The sequence below is a fragment of the Myodes glareolus genome, chromosome 21 (assembly GCF_982192425.1).
Source record: "Myodes glareolus chromosome 21, mMyoGla1.1, whole genome shotgun sequence".
NCBI classification, from domain to species: Eukaryota; Metazoa; Chordata; class Mammalia; order Rodentia; family Cricetidae; genus Myodes; species Myodes glareolus.
The window spans coordinates 27,100,019-27,119,397 of record NC_142046.1 but is presented as its reverse complement, the minus strand read 5'-3'; the positions used below and the strand labels follow the sequence as shown (position 1 = coordinate 27,119,397).

Genomic DNA, 19,379 nt, shown 5'->3' with positions numbered 1-19,379 from the left:
GGAATTAATTCAACTTAATTAACCATGAATGGACTATAATTGCTATTAATATTTATTAGTAATTGAAAGGCCTTATGGTTGGGCCTGACACAAATTCACATACAAAAATAAAAACTGCTACATGATAAAGAGGTGTCTCCCTGAGTTTTTTTTAATTCACCATCTGCATTATAGTTTTAGTATGTTACAAGAGAGCAAATACATGAGCACCCATATCTGTGTGTTACGGTAATGTGCAAAAGAGATGAGGGACTAAAGCAACTCATTTATTCATCTACTCCTTCAGTGGGCAATGATTGGACACTCACTTCATCTACTCCTTCAGTGGACACTGAATGGGAATGTACTTCATCTACTCCTTCAGTGGGCAATGACTGGGCACTCACTTCATCTACTCCTTCAGTGGGCAATAATTGGGCACTCACTATGTTCCAGGAACCAGATGTTTTGTGTGGTGTAAGATATTTGGTTGGGAACAGAGAGCATGAGGTGTTTATACTGAGATTTTTAAGGATCAAAGTATTAAATGGCATAGTAGCCCATCATTTAACTTTTGAAACGTCAGTATAGCCTCTTCCACGCTTAAGAAGCTGTCTCTATTATTCTGCTTTAATGTGCACTCAGATGCAGAAATATTCACTTTCCCATCACAAATTCTCTTTCATTTTTTTATATGGAAGTCTCATTTGTTCACTAGTTACTAGTTATAGAATAGCTGTATATTCCAATATATATTTGTTTTATTGGGATGTTGAAAACTTACAAACATTTATTGAGTACTTGCCATATTATAAATATTAAATATTTTCAGTTATCATTTCTCTTAGTTCTTCCTAGAGTTGGCTTATGAAGTAAACATAACTATAATCTTAATTTGCTAAGTAGGTGAAATAAATTATACTGATAAGCGCATTACATCAGTTAAATTAAGCAAAAATATAATTTTCATACTACCAACCAACATGAAATATGTTATACTAGCCACTTAGTAGTATATTAATATAAAATATATAATTAATACACAATTGTATAGTATATAAATCATACAACTAATACAATTGTTTAGCATTTTTCTTTGCCATTGTATGTCTTTAATGCACAATGTTAGTGTAGGTGCACATGCCACGGTACATATGTTGCACTCAGAGGTCAGCCCGTATGAGAGCTCTGGGAATAAAGGTCAGGTCTTCAGAACTGCACAACAAGTGCTTCTGCCCTCTTATCAGCCTGAACTACTGAAATCACGAGTTCACATTCTACTCTACATCCCAAAAGACATGTCCGACCTCATCAGTATGGGAGGGCCTCGAGTCCAAGGTAGCACAGCAAACAATACTTCTCAGATACAAGTAAACTTCATGTCTCAGCCAATGCACAGACTGTGCGTGGATTACATGAGGAGGGAATCTTGCCACTTGAAGGTAAGGCATTTGAGATAATGCCACACCCATTATCCTCCTCCATGGACTGGACACACCAAAGCTATAGGGTAGGAAAGCCAAAGGGTCCCATCCTAAATCCTGGAAATCAATCTCTGCCTGGCCAGAAGGTTGACCTCTGGGTGACATGAACAAGAAATAAACACTGGTTGTTCTGAAAAGGGAGGGCCTATGGTTCTGGCTTTATTAAAGAGGAGCTGGTCTGCCTAATTAACATGCAGAAAGTTTTGCCTAGAAAATAATTCCCAGATCCAGAGGGCCTTCGGAGTGGTGAGGTGATTCGGGCCCGCGACAGGGGCCCGGCGAGGGGGAGTTAGAACTCTCCCCGACCCCATAGACTCCCAGGTCAGCCTGCTCTGCTGGCTCCACCCTGCTAGCTTCCCCGCCAGCCATCCCAGCTTCCATCCAGAGGGCCTTCGGAGTGGTGAGTTGATTCGGGCCCGCGGCAGGGGCCCGGCGAGGGGGAGCTAGGACTCTCCCCGACCCCATAGACTCCCAGGTCAGCCTGCTCTGCTGGCTCCACCCTGCTAGCTTCCCCGCCAGCCATCCCAGCTTCCATCCAGAGGGCCTTCGGAGTGGTGAGTTGATTCAGGCCCGCGACAGGGGCCCGGCGAGGGGGAGCTAGGACTCTCCCCGACCCCATAGACTCCCATGTCAGCCTGCAGTGCTGTTTCCACCCTGCTAGGCTCTCCCACCTGCCATCCCAGCTTCCATCCAGGTACAAATTTCTATATTTCTCCCCTCCCACTGAGCCCATAAAATTTCCCCAGTTCAGCTGCCTTGCACACTGGGCCTGCTCTGTAGGGGCATCCCGGAAAGAGGCAGTGCCTGTGCTTCAATACCCTGCTTGGGGAAAGGTAGGCATTCTATCAGTGAACTCCCTGCCCAACAAGGGAACCTGACCCGATACCAGAAGTTCCAATAGAGAGCATTTGATCGAAGAGATGGGCAGACGCCAAGACAAGACCTCCTCCAACAATCTGAAAAACAACATGAAAATATCAGATCCCAATGACCCTACAACAGAAGGATTTGAACACTCTAACCCAGATGAAGTGGAAAAAAGTGCCATTATGAAAGCAATAGAGTCCCCTTAAACAGGATATGAATAACTCCCTTAAGGAACTGGTCGAGAAGTATAACAAAAAGTTTGAAGAAATGAGTATAGAAATGGATGAGAAATATAACAAAAAGTTTGAAGAAATAAGTAAATCCGTGAGTGATACCCTGAGAAACCAAGAAAAAACAATCAAACAAGTAAAGGAAACAGTCCAAGAATTGAAAACTGAAATGGAGGCAATGAAGAAAACACAAAACGAGAACCGGCTGGATATGGAAAACCTAGGTAAATGAGCGGAGACTACAGAATCAAGCATAACCAATAGAATACAAGAGATAGAAGAACGAATCTCAGATTCTGAAGATACCATAGAGAAAATAAATGCTCTGGTCAGAGAAAACGGCAAATCCAACAAATTCTCTTCACAAAACATTCAGGAAATCTGGGACACAATAAAAAAACCAAATCTAAGAATAATAGGGATTGAAGAAGGAGAAGAACTGCAGATCGAAGGCCCAGAAAATATATTCAACAAAATTATAGAAGAAAACTTTCCCAACCTAAAGAATGATATTCCTATGAAGGTTCAAGAAGCATACAGAACACCGAATAGATTGGATCAGAAAAAAACATCCCCGCGCCATATAATAATCAAAACACAAAACATAAATATTAAAGAAAAAATTTTAAGAGCTGCAAAGGAAAAAGGTCAAGTAACTTATAAAGGTAAACCTATCAGGCTTACACCGGATTTCTCTATGGAAACCATGAAAGCCAGAAGATCCTGGATAGAGGTAGTGCAGAAACTAAGAGACCATGGATGCAAACCCAGACTACTATACCCAGCCAAGCTATTGTTCACTATCAACGGAGAAAACAAAATATTCCAGGATAAAAACAAATTTAAACAATACGTAGCTACTAATCCAGCCTTACAGAGAATATTAGAAGGAAAATCACTACCGAAGGAATCCAACATTCCCAACACGATATACAATAACTCGAACATCTAGCGACCATTCACAAGCACAAATCAAAGAAGAAAAACACATACACTCTACTACCTAAAAAAAAAAAAAAAAATGACCGGAGTCAACAACCACTGGTCATTAATATCACTTAATATCAATGGACTCAATTCACCTATAAAGAGGCACAGACTTAGAGATTGGATACGAAAACAGGATCCAACATTCTGCTGTTTACAAGAAACACACCTCAACCACAAAGATAGACACATGCTCAGAGTAAAGGGTTGCGAAAAGGTTTTCCAAGCAAATGGACCTAAGAAACAAGTGGGTGTGGCCATTCTAATATCTAACAAAATCGACTTCAAACTAAAATCAATCAGAAGAAATGGAGATGGACATTTTATACTAATAACTGGAACAATTCATCAGGAGGAAGTCTCAATTCTGAATATCTATGCTCCTAATATAAAGGCACCCACATATGTAAAAGAAACTCTTCTAGAACTCAAGGCGGTCATCAAACCACACACACTAATAGTAGGAGACTTCAACACTCCTCTCTCACCAATGGACAGGTCAATCAGACAGAAACCAAACAGAGAATTGAGAGACCTATTGGAGGTATTGAATCAAATGGACTTAACAGACATCTATAGAACACTCCACCCAAATAGGAAAGAATATACCTTTTTCTCTGCAGCTCATGGAACCTTCTCGAAAATTGACCACATACTCGGTAACAAAGCAAACTTCCACAGATACAAAAAAATATTAGTAACTACCTGTGTCTTGTCAGATCACCATGGACTAAAATTAGAATTCAACAACAATGCTCCCCCCAGGAAGCCAACAAACTCATGGAAACTGAACAGTCAACTACTAAATCACCCCTGGGTCAAGGAAGAAATAAAGAAAGAAATTAATCTCTTCCTTGAATTTAATGAAAACAAAGACACAACATACTCAAACCTATGGGACACTATGAAAGCAGTGCTAAGAGGAAAGTTCATAGCACTAAGTGCCCAATTAAAGAAAGCGGAGAAAGCACACATTGGAGACTTAACAGCACACTTGAAAGATCTAGAAAAAAAAGAAGCTGATTCACCCAGGAGGTCTAGAAGACTGGAAATAATCAAACTGAGGGCTGAAATCAACAAAATAGAAACAGAGAAAACAATCCAAAGAATCAATGAATCAAAAAGCTGGTTCTTGGAGAAAATCAACAAGATTGACAAACCCCTATCCAAGTTAATCAAACGGCAGAGAGAGAACATGCAAATTAATAAGATCAGAAATGAAAAGGGGGACATGACCACAGACACAGAGGAAATTCAGAGAATCATTAGATCTTACTATGAAAGTTTATATGTCACAAAGTTGGAAAATGTAAAAGAAATGGACATTTTTTTAGATAAATACCATATACCAAAGTTGAACCAAGAACCGGTGAACAATCTAAATAGACCTGTTAGTTGCGAAGAGTTAGAAGCTGTTATCAAAAATCTCCCTACCAAAAAAAGCCCAGGACCAGATGGTTTCAATGCAGAATTCTACCAGAACTTCCAGGAAGAGCTAATACCTATACTCCTTAACGTATTCCACAATATAGAAACAGAAGAGTCACTGCCTAACTCCTTTTATGAAGCTACAGTTACCCTAATACCAAAACCACACAAAGACACAACCAAGAAAGAGAATTACAGGCCAATCTCACTCATGAACATCGACGCGAAAATTCTCAATAAAATACTGGCAAACCGAATCCAAGAGCACATTAGAAAAATTATCCATTATGATCAAGTCGGCTTCATTCCAGAGATGCAGGGCTGGTTCAACATATGCAAATCTACCAATGTAATCCATCATATAAATAAACTGAAAGAAAAAAACCATATGATCATCTCACTAGATGCTGAAAAAGCATTTGACAAAATTCAACACCCATTTATGATAAAGGTGTTGGAGAGACTGGGGATACAAGGATCATATCTAAATATAATAAAAGCAATATACAGCAAGCCGACAGCTAACATCAAACTGAATGGAGAGAAACTCAAAGCCTTTCCACTAAAATCAGGAACGCGACAAGGCTGTCCACTCTCTCCATACCTCTTCAATATAGTGCTTGAAGTTCTAGCAATAGCAATAAGACAACATAAGGGGATCACGGGGATTCGAATTGGAAAGGATGAAGTTAAACTTTCGTTATTTGCTGACGATATGATAGTGTACATAAGTGACCCCAAAAACTCTACCAAAGAACTCCTACAGCTGATAAACACCTTTAGTAACGTGGCAGGATACAAGATCAACTCCAAAAAATCAGTGGCCCTCCTATACACAAAGGATAAAGAAGCAGAGAGGGAAATCAGAGAAGCATCACCTTTCATGATAGCCACAAAGGCATAAAATATCTTGGGGTTACTCTAACCAAGGAAGTGAAAGACTTATTTGACAAGAACTTTAAGTCCTTGAAGAAAGAAATTGAGGAGGATACCAGAAAATGGAAAGACCTCCCCTGCTCTTGGATTGGGAGAATCAACATAGTAAAAATGGCAATTCTACCAAAAGCAATCTATAGATTCAATGCAATCCCCATCAAAATCCCATCAAACTTCTTCACAGAAGTTGAGAGAACAATAATCAAGTTTATATGGCAAAACAAAAAACCCAGGATAGCCAAAACAATCTTATACAATAAAAGAACTTCTGGAGGCATTACCATCCCTGACTTCAAACTCTATTATAGAGCTACAGTATTGAAAACAGCTTGGTATTGGCATAAGAACAGAGAAGTCGACCTATGGAATCAAATAGAAGACCCAGATATTAACCCACAAACTTATGAACACCTAATTTTCGACAAGGGAGCTAAAGGTATACAATGGAAGAAGGAAAGCATCTTTAACAAATGGTGCTGGCATAACTGGATGTCAACCTGTAAAAAAATGAAAGTAGATCCATATCTATCACCATGCACAAAAATCAAGTCCAAATGGATTAAAGACATCAACATTAATCCGTCCACTTTGAACCTGATAGAAGAGAAAGTGGGAAGTAGTCTACAAGATTTAGGCACAGGAGGCCTCTTCCTAAGTAGGACCCCAGCAGCACAGACAATAAGAGAAACAATGAATAAATGGGATCTACTGAAACTGGGAAGCTTCTGTAAAGCAAAGGACACTGTCAGTAGGACAAAAAGGCTGCCTTCTGACTGGGAGAAGATCTTCACCAACCCCTCATCAGACAAAGGTCTGATCTCCAAAATATACAAAGAACTCAAGAAACTAGGCACTAAAACTCTAATTAACCCAATTAAAAAATGGGGTACTGAACTTAACAGAGAATTCACAACAGATGAACTTCGAATGGCCAGAAGACACTTAAGGTCATGCTCAACCTCCTTAGCGATCAGGGAAATGCAAATCAAAACCACTTTGAGATACCATCTTACACCTGTCAGAATAGCTAAAGTCAAAAACACCAACGATAGCCTATGCTGGAGAGGATGTGGGGTGAGGGGAACACTCATCCATTGTTGGTGGGAATGCAAACTCGTGCAGCCACTGTGGAAATCAGTGTGGCGGTTTCTCAGGAAACTGGGAGTCAACCTCCCTCAGGACCCAGCAATACCACTCTTGGGAATATACCCTAAAGATTCCCTAACATACTACAAAAGCATTTGTTCAACTATGTTCATAGCTGCACTATTTGTAATAGCCAGAACATGGAAACAACCTAGGTGCCCCTCAATAGAAGAATGGTTAAAAAAGGTGTGGAACATATATACATTAGAGTTTTACTCGGCGGTAAAAAACAATGACATCTTGAATTTTGCATGCAAATGGATGGAAATAGAAAACGCTTTACTGAGTGAGGTAAGCCAGACCCAAAAAGAGGAACACGGTATGTATTCACTCATAAGTGGATTCTAACCATAATTAAAGGTCTTTGAGCCTATTATTCGTGATCCTAGAGAAGCTAAATAAGAAGATGAACCTGATGAAGATTATTTAGCTATCCACCAGGAGGTAGGAAATAGACAAGAGTCCCAGGTAACCTCGGGTGCATGGGGGGGTGGGAGGGTCGATGGAGGGGGAGATGGCTAGAGAGAAGGGAGTAGGGGAGGAACGGGGAAAGCTTGGTGGCCGGGGATGGGGGGGGAGGGAGGTAGGATGAATATGGGATCAGGGATCAATATATTTCAACTAAGGGAGCCATTTTAGGGTTTACAGGAGACTTGATTATATATGGGATCCCAGGTCCAAGGAGAAATCCCCCAGATTGCTCTCTGGACAGAGGAGAGGGTGCCTGAATCGGCCGTGGCCCATGACCATACTGATGTATATTTTGCTTATCACCATAGATCCTTCGTCTGGCGAAGGACGGCTATGCAGTCGGAGGCCCACATTGGAGCACAGGATTGAGCCCCCCGAGGTCCGGAGGGGGAGCAGAAGGAGGAGGAACATGAAAGACGAAATCAGTACTGCGAGGGATGCTATCACCCACTGATACAAGGGAACGGATCTGATGAGAGTTTACCAGGGCCAGTCGGACTGGGACTGAGGAGGACGTGATCTAGCCAGATTCTCGGAATTTGGCCGGATTCTCTGACTGTGGCTGGCCCGGGGTCTTTCTGAAAAGCCATTGACTATGACACTGGGACCTGTTTCCTCTGCATTTGCTGGATTTTGGGGATCCAGTCTGTTTGGATGCTCGCCTTCCTGGACCTGGAGGGAGGGGGAGGGAGCTGGAGCTTCCCACAGGGCAGGAAACCCTGACTGCCCTGGGGGATGGAGGGGAAGGAGGGGGGGAGTGGGGGGAGTGGGAGGGTGTTGGGAGGGGGGCGGAAATGGAAACTTTTATAATTTACTAAAAAAAAAAAAAAGAAAATAATTCCCAGTGAACTTTTAACCATTCTGTTTTGCCCATTTGATTGTCCTCTTTGTTTGCCTGTCTGGTATTGAAATGGTCAGCTCCTAGGTCACTCTCACTAACCGAGAACTTTCAATTCTCATGCCTCAGCCTCGACAGTGTTGGAATTATATGCATCCACTATCAGGCTGAGTTATCTATTTCTCATTGAAACTAAACTAAGAGTTATCATTTGTGACAGTGTGCATTTCTTTCTTATTAGTTTCTTTTGAACTGTTTTCAATGGTTGTGAAATGTGACGAGGGAGGGTAGTAGAGGGGGAAGAAGACTAGACAGTGAAAGAGTTCCAGCTCCGAAACAAAGGCAGCATGTTAGAAAGCATTGTGCCATCTGCAGATGTGATTAGGACCTGCTGTGGGTTGGCAATTCCAAACTCACTCTGCAGCACTGTCTTCTTACTATAGGACTAAAGAAGCAAACTCTTTCTTCATCCATGTCCCTCTCGGCTGTCAGTTCGGAGGCACTGAGTCCTGAGCAGGAATCTGCTGGGCTTTGTGGGGAAAGATTTAGTATTCATATAAAACGGACACAGGAGACAGCTGAACCTGGTCTGTCTTCCATTCTTCCTTCTTGCGGCCTTGAAATGAAATGGGTCTGGGACAACCATGTTAGGACTGTGTTGTGGAAAGTCAGAGGACTCCGGATCTGTCACTCTGACTCAACGGTGCTTTTCCATGCAGCCTCAGGCCACTGTGGTTCTATAGTTGGCCAAAGGGAGTTCTGTGTTTGGGCTGATTTTCATTGGTATTCTGCTCATTATACCTGGAAATCTTAATATTTGACTGAGGACTACATAAGAAAAGGCAGACAGTGAGAAAGTAGAATTCAAAAGTGATTGGTTAAAATTCTAAAAGTTGGAACAGGGACAGTCTCTGACTCTTGCCTGCTTGTAAGACCCCTTTTTTTTCCTACTGGGTTACATCATCCAGCCTTGCTATGATGGTATGTGCCTGGTCTTATTTTAGCATGTTGTTCCAAGTTTGGTTGATGTTGCTAGGAGACCTGTTCTTTTCTGAGGGTAGATGGTGGGGAGGGATGGAGCTGGAGGATAGAGAGAGACTGGGGGAGGGGAAGTAGGGGAAACTGCAGTTGGGATGTAATACACTAGAGAAGAATAAAAAACAAATAACTAATACACAGGAGATGAAAAACAAATAACTAATGTAATTTCAAAACTCTAAGAGTACTATGCACATTATCATTCACGATATCTTAAATATCTTCCCAAGGTCAATGTGGCACAGAGCGGAGCACTCAGCCAGGCTCCCAGAAAATACCGGATGCAGGCAATTCTTTTCTCACTTTAAAATAATTAAATGGAAAAATCAATTATTTTGAAGTTCCTCTTGAAAAAAAAATGGCAAGATCAGAAGCCTCGGCATGGTGGTACATGATTGTAATTTCAGCATTCAGGAGAAAAGGGTGCTTCATCTCAAGCATCAGGAAGAAAGAAGGAAAGAAAGAAAAAAGAAAGAATAAAGGGAAGAATAAAAGAAAGAATAAAAAGAAAAAAATAAAAAGAAAGAATAAAAGTTAATGTTACAGTGAAATGGAGATATAATAAAGAAAGACTGTTGCTAAACACAGCATGGATGAATCAGTATCACAACCTAGAAACAAGCCAGGTACAACATGTCTATATTTGCACAAAATTCAAAGTCTCAAATTGGAGAAAGTAGCTTATATTTGTAAAATTGGCAGAATTTGGTATGGGAAGGTCTATCCTCTAAATATTGGTGCATCCCTCCCCAGTCACACATTGTTAAATAATATCAACTTGTTAAATAATACCTAGTTGTTAAATATTGGTGGCATTAAGAATGGGGCATTGGATAGTAATTAAGGTACAAGGGTTTCTCCCTTCTGAATGGGATTAGTGTGCACATGTGTGTGTGTGTGTGTGTGTGTGTGTGTGTGTGTGTGTTTGAGCATGTGCACACACACACACACACATACACACACATATATATATATACATATACACACACCCATAAATCTATAAACACGGCATCAGTTTGTTCAGTGTTATTTTTTATGCATATGATTTCAGGGCTGACCCCTTGGTATAATCAACTGGAAGATTTATCCTTAAGAAAATATGTTTCTCCTGCTCTCAGCAGTTTTTAGTTGCCTATTGTTCTTTGTCTACAGTTGGGTCCCTTACAATTTTATCCTTCAATTTTAGCGTGCCTATTGAAAAGCAGAGTACAAGTAAGCATAGGGTGCCTAGCACCGACTGCCCCAACACAATTCTTACACTCAAGGTTCAGGGAACACTGCGTATAAAAGTGTAAATGACCATAAGAACAGGAGGACCAGTAAATCTACTGAGAGAAAATGTCTCCTAGAAATGACAAGAAAAGTACAGCCTTAATATCTCAACAGTATGGTTGCTTAAAAAGATCTGGAGAGCTATACGATGATTTTTAAATTAATTTCATGATATAAAATAACTCCAGCTACTTATGATTTGTGATGTTGTTGGGATATGCACATTTTTAAACTATTTTTTAAAAGTTTGCGTATCTACTTACTACAAACTTTGGAAATTTTACTTCAAGATTTTGAAGATTGTACTTCGTAACCGACTCATTGATTTTCATTGCTCTATTCATTGTCATTTTTGGCTGTTATCATGCTCAATTTCCAGAAACTTCCCTCTCTTTTGCCTCATTTCTTCAGTCTTAACAGTGATAATTTTAAGTCCCCTTCCCCCTTACAACTGTCAATTTATTTCTTGATTGACACCTTTAATTTTCTCCCTGTCTTTTTCTTCAGCTTTATATTCACAGACCACACGGGAGAGTTACATAAGTCTAATTTTAAATTAGCCTAATTTTTCAACTCCAGTTGAGAAGAAAAGCAATTATATAGCAAGAGGGTAAACATTTGTTAAAATAAATTTGATAGTGGGTAAATCTAAGTCAGTCATATCACTCGTTCATTCCCATGGCATCATGCCATTTAGATTGGAACTGCTCATTTTTCCCTTCATTTGTTTGATTGACTGTACCATGAGAATTTGACTCAATAGATATGTTAAATGAATGAAAGCCTGTGGCACAGTTAGAAACTGGTTTCAGCAACTAAATCCCTTCACAAGAATTGAATAGAAAAATCTAATAAACACATTTATTTTTAAGAGTCTCCTATTTGATCTGTATTTTTGAATATATGAGCATTTTGCCTGTATGTGTGTATATGTGCTTCAAGTACACCTGATGACTCAGAGGCTAAACATTTGAGTATTTTCCTGTATGTATGTATTTGAGCTTCAAGTGTGCCCGGTGGCTTGGAGGCTAAACGAAGGCATTAGATGCCCGGGATTGGAGATGCAAATGGTTTAAGCGGTGACATGGATGCTGGGAACAAAAACTTGATCTTGTGCAATAGCAGCAAATGTTCTTAATCATGAAGCCATCTCTTTAACTCCCTAATTTAAATCTTTAATGGGAAGTAAAGCCCACATCTGAGACATTCCCATAATTTTATATTCAATGTAGAGAGTAGAAGTGGGGAGGGACCACTGCTTAACAGCAGAACATGAGGCAACCATGACATCCTTCAGACACTATGTTCTTAACTCTGAGTACACGAGGTAGATGCTGCCCAGAGAAGTCAAGTAAATTTCTGGGAATCATATACCACGGCCATGACCCAGCCAGTAACTGCAAACGGGACTGTCTAATTGTCAAGCACATGATCCTTCTCTGTCCCTGGCCTCATTTCTATGAAGGTTAACGAGACATGCTTGCCTAGGAAGGGAGCATGGCTGCTGATTACTTGCAGAACACTTTAAAACACAAGTTTTATTGGCCTCCCTTTATTCTGGTGCTTAAGATTTAATATCTAAATTAAGAAGGCATTATCTTTATATCTTCTGCAATGCACCACTTTCACAACCATCCATCAAATCAGCTGGAAGTCCTGGTTGGAAATTCCTAGAGACCACTGAAAACGCTACTAAATTTCTTTTCATTAGTTCCATTCATTAGCCTCAATAACTGCATATATTAGCTGGATCGCACATATATAGTAATCCCATAACTTATTAATGTTTAGAATAAAATTCAATTGTCACCTTTTTTAATACAAGGCTTGACTGCATAATCAAACAGAAAAGCTACTTAGGATTTTAAATATGACTTATGACTATTGAATTTTTCTCCCAGTTGATTTCTTTCTTATAGGCCAAAATTAATAAAAGAATCCTTAAATCACTTACTTACATACACAAAGACATGATACACAAATACAAATAACTTAATTTTGAATTAACAGTATACAGGAGTAATAAACACCTTTGCTATAGACAGTGTTATAAAGCTAAAAGATTATTAGCCAAATAAAATGTCATCTTTAAAGTCAATTGAGTAAAACTCATCCTACTGATACATGAGATATTAATAGAGCCCCCATTTCCCTATCAAGAAGTACCTAGCTTTAACTGAGAGCTGGTTTACATTTAGAACAAGTTACAGTAAGACAATGTGTGGACGTGGGACTTTTAACAGTCCTTGAATATCCTGAAGACCCCTTTGGAAGTCTGAAAAGTCACATCATGTATGGAAAATATGCTCATTCTGGACCCTAGAAGCCCTCATGAAGATAATATTATTTTGAATAATGTTTTATCCTTGATGCCATGCAAACAGGACTTGAAATACAATAATCATAACAATAGTAGGAAGAATATCTAAAATTTATATCTTCTTAGTAAAGAAAAGGATTCTTAGACTAATTTAAAACATACATAAGATAATGCAGGTGGGCCACTCTCGAGCAGAGGGCCCCCCCCAGGGGGTGACAAGGAAAGAAGAGAGATCTACCTTTGCTTGTCCAGCTTTTGTAATGGCAGGCATGTTGAAGAGCTGTCCAGTGTAGAAATGCACACCGCTGAACAGGATCACTGCAATTGAGTCTCCTTCCTCCTCGATGACTTGCAGTATGTCCTCCATCCTCAAGGTCTCTTCCCCCTACGCCAAATTCAGTGCAAGTTACACAGTATGACAGTCATGAGCATGGCACGCCACATCCACGAATGTCTTTTTTACATAAAGCAATGAAAGGTGTCCCATGCCAACGATCTTCAGAAGTCTGGCAAGAGAGCAGCACTAGGATACATTTGGCTACAGAGAAATAAAAAATGAAACGCTAAAGAGGTTTTATTTAAGAGCCACTCTGCACAGCCCTGTTAGCTCCTTTGTACATCAGTTTTCAATGCTTCACTATTTACAAACCTGTGAGTTGTTTTCCAGCCATCTTTATCCAGTAAAAAAAGCACGAAGTCCCATGAAATGTCCTATGGCAAAGCTGGAGATTCATATTGCACTCAGCAAGTCAGTGGTACTTCCCCCACCCTCCTGAAAACTCCTGTAGGCATCTTTCAGCTGGGTTTGGCCCAATTGACGTTTCAATTACTTTAAAATCTAATCTTTTCCAAGCTAATGTAAAGATAAAGGCAAACATGAAGAAAACAAATTATCGAGGACAAAGTTTCTCTAACCTCCTCACCACAACTAATGATTGAAAATTGTCAGTGACGTGAGATTCAGTCCTGCAAAGGTAACTGGAGCTGTAAGAAATCAGAGAAGCGTGAAGCATCTGCTTAGGGGTGAGCAAGTTTGAGGTATATCTAACTCTCCACAAATCTTCTCTTGTACCAAACCATGACAAAATTTTAGGCTAGTGCATACTTAATTGCCTTAATATCATGGAGAAAGTCATTTTAAATAATCCTTTATTATCCTTCTATGTAAGTTTTCAAATTTCTTGCTATTGGCAAAAGTTCCATGTTAGAAGACTTGTATGGACAAGTAAGTGTGTGCGTGTGTGCATGCGTATGTGTAAGTATGTCTGTGTGTGTCTGTGTGTATGTGTGTCTCTGTGCAGTTTTTATTAGAAGAGTCCTAGGGCTTGTTTACCAAATAGTAAAAACATTGATATTGAAATCTCTGTTTTATTAGAACTACACTATATATTTATATACATATATATGTATATTTTAGTAATTATAAAAATTATACTTAAGGAACTAGCAACATCGAACTCTTTTAAACTTCTAAAACAGTTTGAGAACAATTTTGAAAAACCGACTAAAGAGAATGTTTTGGAAACTTGTGGAAGCCCAAAATTGTGAGCCTATTCCACTTTGTCTGAAAGTCAGAGAGTTTGAGCTTGCTCAAAGTTGTTGACAAAAACTCTCGCTATGCACCGTGACCTAGGGTGTGGTTACTTGGTCTTTTGGACATTAAGATTGCCCATACAGTTAGATCCAGTTCACCCTGACCAAAGGTCAGAGAAATCAAGCATACTTCTGCTCCTTCTGAATTAGGAGGTTTGATCTAGGAAGTGGTTGCCTTCAGCATACTTGGTCTAGGGTGGGTGTACTGCCTAAACAACAGAATGCTTTTCTCATCAATTAATGACTTGTTGTCTCAAAGCAATGAAGCAAGTAACTTTTCTAGTTGTCCTTTGTATCATGTTAAAGCAGAATTTTGTCTTCCTCCCCCTCTCCTATCGTTTTTGGTATGAAAGTGTGTGGAAAATAAAAAGCTGGCAGACTCAGGACTCAGAACCCAGGGCTCAGAACCCTAGAATTCAGCATTTAGTATTTGTTCCTGATACTATCCTATGTCTCTGTGATTATTTCTTATCTCTGTTCCTCCTACCTAACACTTATAATCTTCATGTTCTTACCCTAGAATGTATGAACCCACTACTGTGACTAGGGCCATGGTAGAAGTCACCTCAAAAAGGCAGCTTATGACATATGGCAGCCCAACATGGTGACTTACAACAGAAACTAATGTGGAATTCATCTGTCTAAAGGGTCACCAGGAATCAAATAAATCAAGGTTTCCTTGAGACAAATCTCTCATTCGTGTTGATTTGAAGCTGTCCGTTCATGTACCTACCTGGTTAGAACAGTCCCAGAAAATAAAATGCTGGTCATGTGTAACCCTGAATCTTGGTTCTTGGGGACTATATTCATTTATGCAGGAAATTACCCACTTATATAACATGTAGAAACAGATATGTCTTACAGATGTAAGAATCTCTTACATCATTAATGCTGCATGTTGGTTACTATACACACTGGTTCCCAAACTCTCCAACTTACTGGCTTTAGAAAACTTACTGTATCTTATGTATAAGAAAAAAAACCTAATACTTTGCAAAAGAACACGAGAGACAGTCTCCATACAATTTCACAGTGACTTCTAGTCTTTGATTATAATGAGATCCACCAGCAACTATATTTGAAGTTTAAAGGGGCACACCCAATTTGACATCCCTTTCTCACTTGCTTGACCACTATCGACTTCATTGGTATTAGAAGAAAAATTTCTTGCCATGTATCCAGCTCTTGAAAATGAAAATAAATATACTTCCCATTTACTTTTTACTTTAAACAAAAGGGGCTAATAGTAACAAATACAGAGGACTCTTATGCTTTCTTGGAAGTTATATCAAAGCCTTGAAGATAATAAATGTCTGAGAAAAATGGAGGGAAATCAATGGACACTAAGTAAAAAAATAATGGACATTTATTTCTTTCTCAGATACCTTTCTTGGCTTTATCATTCTCATACTTTTCTCGACATCAAGTCCATGCAGTTGAATCTGTGACTCAATAGCGTACTGAAAAAGAAAGCAATTGTATTCATTAATTTAAGTCCAAAGCATAGCAGTCCATTAACACAGCTCCTCTAAAACAAATAATAAAATAACAATGAAATCATATCATTCTATTAAACCACATGTCAAAGATAAAGTGAATGGCTACATAAGAGGGTTTCTTCCTAATGTAAGGGGGCAGGAATTGGGGCATTTGTTGTAGCATCATATACTAAAGGTGATCAAAAGTGCAGAGTAGATGTTAGATATAAGGAAATACTACAGTGAAATTCAGGTAGTGCAAATCACAACTGGGAGAGGAGTTTGAAGCCCTGGGCTTGAGTGAGGATACACTAGCAGCTCACCATAGGTAGAGTCAAGTAGTAAGGACAGATCACATGGAAACTTCAGGGAGAAAATAAGATACGAACAAGGCCAAACAACTAAGAGGAGCTGGTATTCTCTTCAAGGTAGCAAGGTCTTAACCTTTTTTTTCCCCAAAATAACCATTTATTGGCATAATAGATTAAATGCTTTAAAATTACAAGGTGTAGTATAATAGAATAACAAAAAGATTGAAGTGAAGTTTCTTTAAATCTAAATGAAAAGGTTTCGTCTGTGTATAAATCTGGAAGAACCATTATTTTTTAAGTGAGCTACAAAAATCCTTTAACCTTTTCTCTGTGTTGGGCTATATTTATATGTATATTTTCCTGTGGGTGTTCACATGCACGTAAAAGGACCATTGGTCATTCTCTACCTTGTTTTTTTGAGGCAGGGTCTCTCATTAAAACTGGAAGTTATTGACAAGATAGACAGGCTATCCAGCAAGCCTCAGACTTCCTCCTGTCTCTCTTGTCTCTGCTCTGGGACGACAGGCACACACAGCCATATTCAGCTTTTTTTTATGAGTGTTAAATATACCAATTTAGGTCCTTTTGCCTGTGCAGCAATCTCTTTACAGACTTAACCATCTCCCCACACCAACTTGACCTTTAATATTTTTTTCATGGAAAAAAATCAATAAGTGTTGCTAGCATACTATGACAAAAGAGATGCAAATGCAAGTTCATATGACAATTCAACATTGCTAAAGAGTTAAGCAGTGGAGTTTGTATTGATTTGATTTTATGAAATAAAACAGCAACAGGAATTAATAAAACATTTATAACCACACTTGATTTAGGGAGCGATTTGCTCAACATCTTTAAAATGACTAATAAATCAATGTCCCCATTCAGTCCTTTCCTCCCAGAACACATGTTTTGCTTGAACGAAAGAAATAAATCTACTATCTAGAAAAAAAACTGTAAATCAAAAGCCCTTGAAGATTTTTTTAGTCAGCTTACTTGGAAATGACTAGTGAATAAACATTCAAGTCTGGAAAATGATATGTCCTGCTAGGAAGAGTAGAAAGAACATAAATATAATTTGAAGGAATCCTTACATGATCAGAAGGGAAGGCTTTGGCTTCTAGAAGAATCTTGTGCCGCTTTGGTGTGGGTTTAAAGAATGATAACTACAATGAGAGAGAGTTATTGAGAAGCATTAATGCACAATTCGCTCATTTGCTCCTTTATGCCACACTTTCATTTTGTAAGCTTCCACATTTTAAAGACATTAATTAATTAACATCTAAGGTATCTGACAGAGGTACCTTTCCAATTAGCCTAGTTTTCAATGAATTATGGATATGGTGAAGATATTGCCTCATTACATTTATCAATGGAAAACAAACTCAGAGGAAAATGTGAACCAGATAAAAAACATGTTCTAAGGCTTTACCTAAATGTTAATTGAATTATTTATCTTCTTAAGCATTTAAAGGTAATTTCTCTAGAGGGAGACTGAAATAGCTTGTTTTATGCATGTCTTACTTACCTATCTTACACTGCCAATTTGGTTCCCTATATCACCTTTCCTTCTTGTCTGGATGTTTGCTTTATGACATTTTGGTTTAGGTCCAGCTAAGCATGCCTCTGCCCTCTCATGATACCCCTGTCCGTCTTAGAGGCAGCATCCATAAGTACATTACTGGTTCACTGGCCCTTTCATTTCTCCATGAAGTCCCTGAACAATAAACTTGACACAGATTCTAATACACATGACAACACGTTTTAACAGCATGCTCCTTGTGGTCCAGGGTGCTAAATTAATTTTCACATGTTATCTCATTAGGTTCTGTACCTCTATGAGGAAGACACTGTTATCCTCATTATTACAAAGGGAAACACGATTTATAAGAGACACTGAGAAGCTTGATTAATATTAAAGGGACACTAAATAATAAGTTGGAAGTCAAAACTAAGGATGTATGAACTTTTAGACATGATTTGGAAACATACTCTTACGTGTTTTCATCAGAATGTAACATTTATTTTGCTTTCCCCCCTCTCTCTCTATCCCTCTATCTATCTATCTATCTATCTATCTATCTATCTATCTATCTATCTATCTATCTATCTATGAATAAACCCCTAAGGCACTTAATCTGTGATAGTTTGTCAGCCAACTCTTTTGTCTTGATAACTATGATCAATCACACTGTGATAACGGCAAGACATATTTGGCAGAGTTGACTTCATCTACAAAAGATGTGCTTTACTTTGATGTTAGAAACAAGTAACTTGTTTTTTTTTATCATACGGAGCCATCCTTTCTGAGAAGCTCAGAGCTTGCCAGTGAGGGTCCTCACTGAGCAACTTTCTCTTTTAAGGGCTATTACTATTTTCCTTCTGTTCTCTAGAGATCTCATTACTCTAAAGCTCTTTGTAAGAAATAACTCTTTCACGATTGAGAAGGAACCATGACATCATGGTCTAGAATGTTTTGGTGAAAATATAGACCATCTCACACATTAATAAATAAACCATCAGAGACTTACTTATGATTTTAAAATAGAAACATTTCAGATTTTGCAAATGAGAGAACTCAAAACACAGATGTTAAAGAAATCTTACCAGTAGGAGATGTAAATTAATAGTCAAAGCATTCATTAGAACTATTTCTTTCTCGTGGGCTCCTGGAAAATAATCATCAAAGATGCATCATTTTTGAGGTTTTTCTTGTTGGTTTGGAATGTAGTTGGAAAAAAATTTTGGAGCTTCACTTGAGCATATCAATGTTATTAGAGATAAGAGTATATTGATGCGTCATTATGAAAATGGAGGATCCCCATCTGCCCCACTTACCACATTATACAAATGTATACATACATGTATACAGTTAAAAATCATACTCCTCTTTTGATGTTATGAACAACAGAGCCAAAATAATAATCATTTTATATGACCCACAAGTCCACAGTGATTTATCATATTATTAGTTTGCAAAATTCTCGAAGAGTGCTTTTTA

General features: G+C 38.8%; 1 protein-coding gene across 2 annotated transcripts in view; it reads right to left on the bottom strand.

Moving 5' to 3' along the window:
• Kynu (kynureninase) overlaps positions 1–19,379 on the bottom strand; it is a 134,619-nt gene that overhangs the window by 66,150 nt on the left and 49,090 nt on the right. For both annotated transcript variants that reach the window (XM_048425848.3, XM_048425849.3), the window contains exons 5-8: positions 18,986–19,047; positions 17,473–17,544; positions 15,975–16,049; positions 13,235–13,381 (exon numbers count right to left, since the gene is read on the bottom strand). In XM_048425848.3, coding sequence (XP_048281805.3) covers positions 13,235–13,381; positions 15,975–16,049; positions 17,473–17,544; positions 18,986–19,047 — 356 coding nt within the window. The remainder of the gene's footprint in view (positions 1–13,234; positions 13,382–15,974; positions 16,050–17,472; positions 17,545–18,985; positions 19,048–19,379) is intronic.